Below are 6,385 nucleotides of genomic sequence, written 5' to 3' on the forward strand. Positions count from 1 at the left end.
CTCTGGAAAGAGTCACGAGTTTTCATGATTATCTTTTTAGCATTCTGTAAGTATCCTTTCTGTATTCTTTAGTATTGTATAGTATTTTAAAATATAGTATATATAGTATAATATATATAGTATAATGTATATATAGTATAGGATATCGTATATACTATATATATAATATATAGAGTGTATAATATATTTATAGCATACTATAATATAATATATATTATAATATATATAATATATATAGTATATACAATATATATATACGATATATATTATATATATACAGTATATATAATATATAGTATATACTATATACATGATATATAATATATATAGTATATATAGTATATACAATATATACTATAGTAAATATACTACAGTACATATAATATATATATTTACACCTGCGAGTACCCTAACCCAGGCGCCAGGAGCGAGCTGCAGTGGAACCTGAGCCGCCGAAGGCAGCGGCAGGTGTGAGGCTGGGCTGGGCAGCTCTGACCCGTGTGCCGTGCTTTCCCTGCAGGTCGGCAGCCGCAGGGTGATCCAGTACGGAGCTGCCTTCATGCTGCTGCTGGGCATGGTGGGCAAGTTCAGCGCGCTCTTCGCATCGCTGCCCGACCCCGTGCTGGGCGCCCTCTTCTGCACCCTCTTTGGTAAGGGCCTGGCCTGCCCGCTCTGCTGGGCAGTGTTTGGTAGGGGGAACCTCTGTGCTCCTGCAGGCGTGGTGTGGAATGGAAAGGGTGGGTCCTTTTATGTAAAATATATATATAAATGTAAATATAACATAAAATATACATATAAATATATACATAACACAAAAATAAAAACATAAATATACACAAACCACAGAAATAAAATATATTAATATATATATAAAGCACATAATAAAATATATATGTATAAAATATATATAAATCACAAAAATAAAATATATATATAAAACACAAAAAATTTATATATCTATAAATATATATAAAAACAAAAATTATATATAATATATATAAAACACAAACATAAAATATATATGTACAAAAATATATATAAAACACAAAAATTATATATATAAATATATATAAAGCATATAATAAAGTATATATGTATAAAAGTATATATAAATTACAAAAATAAAATATATATAAAACACAAAAATTATATATATATAAATATATATAAAGCATATAATAAAGTATATATGTATAAAAGTATATATAAATTACAAAAATAAAATATATATAAAACACAAAAATTATATATGTATAAATATATATAAAACACAAACATAAAATATATATGTATAAAAGTATATATAAATCACAAAAATAGAAAATATATATAAAACACAGAAATTACATATATAAAAATATATATAAAACACAAACATAAAATTTAAATGTATAAAAATATATATAAAACACTAACATGAAATATATACATAAACCACAAAAATTATATCTATACATAAATATATATAAAACACAAACATAAAATATATATGTATAAAAAAATATATATTACAAAAATAAAAATATATATAAAACACAAAAATTACATATATAAATATATATAAAACACATAATAAAATATATATGTATAAAAATATATATAAATCACAAAAATAAAATATATATAAAACACAAAAATTATATATATATATATAAAACACAAACATGAAATATATATGAAACACAAAGCGATGTTACTGACTTGCTTAACAGAAGGAAATCCTCAGAGGAAGGAGTAACATTGCTTTCCTAATAATCTACCAAAATCTTCTCTATCTCCTGTTTGATAATAGGAACCTCTGTGCTCTTCCAGGCATGGTTTGTAGTGAAAAAGATGTATCTTTTCATGTAAAATAGATATAAATAAAACATTATATATAAAAATAAAATATAAAATATATATAAATATATAAATCACAAAGATAAAATATACATAAATATATATAAAACGCAAAGCAGTGTTACTGGCTTGCTTAACAGGAGGAAATCCCCAGAGAAAGAGTAACACTGCTTTCCTAATAATCTACCAAAATCTTCCTTTCCTAATAATCTACCCAAATCTTCTCTTTCTGGTTGCACTGTGGTTTCATGGTGCACTGATTCTCAGGTTTGCTAATTTCTAAAAATACAGATTAAAAGGAAAAAGAAGAAAAAGCAGTTGCTGTGCTATTAAGAAAACCCCATGCACTTTTCTGATAAATTACCCAAATGCACTGGGGGGTATCTCCAGGGGTATTTTGCTGGGTTTGGGGGTTTTGTGAAGAAAAGGGGTTACCTGAAAGCTGTTTTTGGGCTGTTTTGCTGTGGTTCAGGGATGATCACGGCCGTGGGCCTGTCCAACCTGCAGTTCATCGATCTCAATTCCTCTCGGAACCTCTTCGTGCTGGGATTTTCCATCTTCTTTGGGCTCGTGCTCCCCAGCTACCTGAAACAGAACCCCCTGGTCACAGGTGCGTGTTCCTGCCCCTCCATCAGCCCTTCTGCCCCGTGCTCACCTGCAAAATCCATCAGGCACAGGGGGGCGGGAGGAGAAACCCAAATTGTGGAGGGAGAACCCCAAATTGTGGAGGAAAACCCCCAAATGATGGGGGAAAACCCCAGATTGTGGAGGAAAAACCCCAAATTGTGGAGGGAAAACCCCAAATTGTGGAGGAAAAAAAACCCAAATTGTGGAGGAAAAAAAACCCAAATTGTGGAGGAAAAATCCCCAAATTGTGGAGGAAAAACCCCAAATTGTGGAGGGAAAACCCCAAATTGTGGAGGAAAAACCCCCCAAATTATGCACAGTTAAGGCTGTAGGTGCAGACAAGCTCTGTGTGTGTTCAGGGAATTCTTTGGGAGTCTGAGACCTGCAGGGAATGTTCCAGTGGGACACAGCTGGAGCTTTCCTGCTGTCTCTGGGTGCAGTTACCAACTGGGCTGAAATAAAAACTGAAAGGGTGAATGTGAGCTGAAAATGATGCTAAAAATTAAGGGGAAGCACCAAGGCAGAGTTTGGAAGGTGGGGAATCGTTTGGGGGTTGAAACTTTCCGTCCCTCAGACGTGTTCTGGGTGTTAATTTTAATTTTAGTGAATTCCCTTTGCAGACTGATAAGGGAATTGTGGCTTTGAGGAGTTCACTGGGAAGCTTTTCTGTTTTCATGTGACCCTCATGAAAACAGTGCGTGTGTCACCAGACATGGGCTCAAAGGAAATATTTCACTGCTTTGGGCTTGTCTGGGGGCTTTTAAACCAAATATTAACTGACTTTTCTTTCCACTATGCCTTCAGCCCAGGATTTGAGGGCATATCTGTCCTGCTGTAAGTGGTTAGAAAAGCAGATCCCTCAAGCTTTATGTGGTTAATGCAGCATTCTTCCATAGCTGGGGCTGGGAATCCTTGCCCCTTTGAAAAGTAGAAAGGGTTATTTGTAAAATATTTATTAAAGTAATTACTATAATAAAGATTTATAAAGGATTTATTATATAAAAATTACAATTTTACAGCCTGAACGCTTCCCTTTTGCACTCCACGGTTTCCTGCTTAGCTCAGATTAGCTGTGCCTGCAGTAGGAACTGAAACGGTGCTTGGTGACATTTCTGTGAGCAGCTGACACTTCCTGAAAAATTGCATTTTTGGGGAACAATGTCCCGTGCTGGTGGCCTGGGGAAGGCTCTGCATCCACCCCCTTTGTGAGCAAACCCTCGCTGAGCCCAGCAGGGAGCTGGGGGGGACTCAGGGGGTGTGGGGGATGAAATCCCAGCAGGTTTTCCCCTGTTGCTGCAGGAATTGCAGGCATTGATCAGGTGCTGAACGTGCTGCTCACCACGGCCATGTTCGTCGGGGGCTGCGTGGCCTTCGTGCTGGACAACACCATCCCAGGTGAGCCTGACTCGTGGGAGCCCTCAGCATCCCCTGGGGAAGGGCAAAAATCCATTTAAAATGGCTGGAACCCCTGGGCATAAACAGCATTCCCTGGAAAACGGCTGAAATCCCTGGGCATAAACAGCATTCCCTGCAGAAAGGCAAAAATCCATTCAAAATGGCAGAAATCCCTGGGTATAAACAGCATTCCCTGGAGAAAGGCAGAAATTCCTGGGTAAAAGCAGCATTCCCTGGAAAATGGCTGAAATCCCTGGGTATAAACAGCATTCCCTGCAGGCAGGCAGAATTCCTTGGGAAAATGGCAGAATTCCTTGCAGAAAGGCAGAAATTCCTGCAGAAAGGCAGAAATCCGTGGAAAATGGCTGAAATGCCTGGGTATAAACAGCATTCCCTGGAGAAAGGCAGAAATCCCTGGGTAAAAGCAGCATTCCCTGGAAAAAAAATAGAATTCCCCAGAGAAAAGCAGAATTCCCTGGAGAAAGGCAGAATTCCCTGGATAAAAGATAGAATTCCCTGGAGAAAGGCAGAATTCTCTGGAAAAAAACTAGAATTCACTGGAAAGAAGGTAGAATTCCCTGAGAAAAGGCAGCATTCCTTGCAGAAAGGCAGAAATCCCTGGAAAATGGCAAAATTCCCTGGATAAAACAAGAGTTCCTTGGAGAAAGGCAGAATTCCCTGGAAAAAGAGTAGAAATCCGTGGGGAAAGGCAGAATTCCCTGGGTAAAAGCAGCATTCCCTGGGTATAAGCAGAGTTCCCTAGCAAAAAACAATTCCTTGGAGAAAGGCAGAATTCCCTGGAAAAAGAGCAGAATTCCCAGGGTAAAATCAGAATTCCCAGGGTAAAAGCAGCATTCCCTGGGGCAGAGCACCAGCCCCAGATCCCTGCTTTTGGGGTGGCTGCTCCCACAGCAGGAGCATTGTCCTTACCTGCCCTCCCTCCCTTCCCTGAGAGCACCTCCGGTTAAAATCCCACCCTGTAAAACACCTGAATAAAACCAAACCAGTCTCCAGGGGACACAGTAAAACTGGGTTTGAGATCCAAACCTGCTTCCATTCCAGAGGAAAAGTTTGCATTGACTTCCAGTTAGAAAATAAAGCAGATAATGTGATTTTTTTCCCTTTTTGAGGAGCCTGGAACATCTTCCCAGAGCTTTGTGTCCGTGCCAAGGTATCCATATGAATATAAACACATTTTCCTCCTTTCATTCTGGTTTCCAGGAAGCCCCGAGGAGAGGGGGATTCGGAAGTGGAAGAAAGGGGTTGGCAAAGGCAGCAAATCCCTGGATGGCATGGAAACCTATGATCTGCCTTTTGGCATGAACTTCATTAAAAAGTACAGGTGTTTCAGCTTCCTGCCCATCAGCCCCACCTTCGTGGGCTACACGTGGAAAGGCTTCAGGAAAAGCAGCAGCTGCAGGAGTTCAGATGAAGACTCTGAAGCTACAGTATAGCCTTAGCTGAAATTATATTATCTAGTTGTAGTCAGAGATGTATTTGCAGTTTCTTGCTGATTAAGAAGCATTAAAATATATGTTTTGTATATCTGCATTTAAATTCTGGAACCAGAGCTGAGACGGATTTAAAAAAAAGAGAAAAAAGAAAAAAAAAAAAAAGCTTTTCCTGCTGTGGGTGCTGGGAGCCAGGTCTGGTGTCTCTGGGGCAAATCCTGCTGATTTTGGGGACTTGGAGAGAGCTGTGCCCCTGATTATTCTGTTGGTAACTTGGAGAGAGCTGTGCCCCTGATTATTCTGTTGGGAACTTGGAGAGAGCTGTGCCCCTAATGATTCTGTTGGTTTTTAATGGGTTTAGGTGGAGTTGTGGAGGTGCTGCTGCAAATTTTTGGTTTTTATTGTGGTTTTATTGGAGCCCTCAGCGTTGGTTATGCCAGGAAAGCTGAACCTTGGAGAAGGAGGGAGGGGAAAAGGGAGAAAAGGAGAAATATTTCCCTCAGCTCCCGTCAGGTGCCGCGGATGCTGCTCAGTGATTGCACATTGCCGGTGCCCTGGAAACGGCTCAGCTGATGCTGGCAGCTCAGAGAGTTCCATTCTGTGCGTTCGGTGACACAGCAGAGCTCAGACAGGAACTTTCTGGAATTGCTCTGCCTCTGGGAGCCGCGGCTGGCTCGGTCTGCAGCAGCCCCTTCCTTTCCTGGCAGCATTTCTCAGTTCTGCACCTCTGCCTTCCCCACCAGGGATGGCAAAGCTGGGCTCACGCAGCATTCCTGTGCCCAGCAGGACGTGTCCCGGCCACAGATGCTAATTAGCTGAGCAGCTCCAAGCAATTAACAGTTGTTCCCTGCAGGGAAAGCCACGCTGGGCTCCGAGCGGGGTTTTGGTTTTTTATTTTGCTGGTGGCTCTCCTCCTCTGGTGGGGCTTCTCCAGGGGCTGCTGGCTGCTGGAAGGGCTTTGGGAGAGCAGAGACACTGCACCTGCAGCCTCACCCACCCACGGCTTCACGGGTATCGGGTCCAATCAGGGCACCACTCAGAAATCCTTTCCTTTTTCCTGGCGTAGTCTCAGC

At 40.4% G+C, this 6,385-nt stretch overlaps 1 protein-coding gene across 1 annotated transcript in view; it reads left to right on the plus strand.

Moving 5' to 3' along the window:
- The window catches only part of SLC23A2 (solute carrier family 23 member 2), a 52,592-nt gene extending 46,541 nt beyond the window's left edge, over positions 1 to 6,051 (plus strand). The window contains exons 13-16 of the mRNA XM_054289215.1: positions 521 to 650; positions 2,312 to 2,449; positions 3,766 to 3,861; positions 5,083 to 6,051. Of these exons, the coding sequence (XP_054145190.1) occupies positions 521 to 650; positions 2,312 to 2,449; positions 3,766 to 3,861; positions 5,083 to 5,315 (597 nt within the window). The 3' untranslated portion in view covers positions 5,316 to 6,051. The remainder of the gene's footprint in view (positions 1 to 520; positions 651 to 2,311; positions 2,450 to 3,765; positions 3,862 to 5,082) is intronic.
- The last annotated feature ends 334 nt before the right edge of the window (positions 6,052 to 6,385 follow it).

This window comes from Melozone crissalis, unplaced genomic scaffold, assembly GCF_028551555.1.
Source record: "Melozone crissalis strain CALT ecotype California unplaced genomic scaffold, PUWL_Pcris_2 ptg000064l_1, whole genome shotgun sequence".
Classification (NCBI taxonomy): domain Eukaryota; kingdom Metazoa; phylum Chordata; class Aves; order Passeriformes; family Passerellidae; genus Melozone; species Melozone crissalis.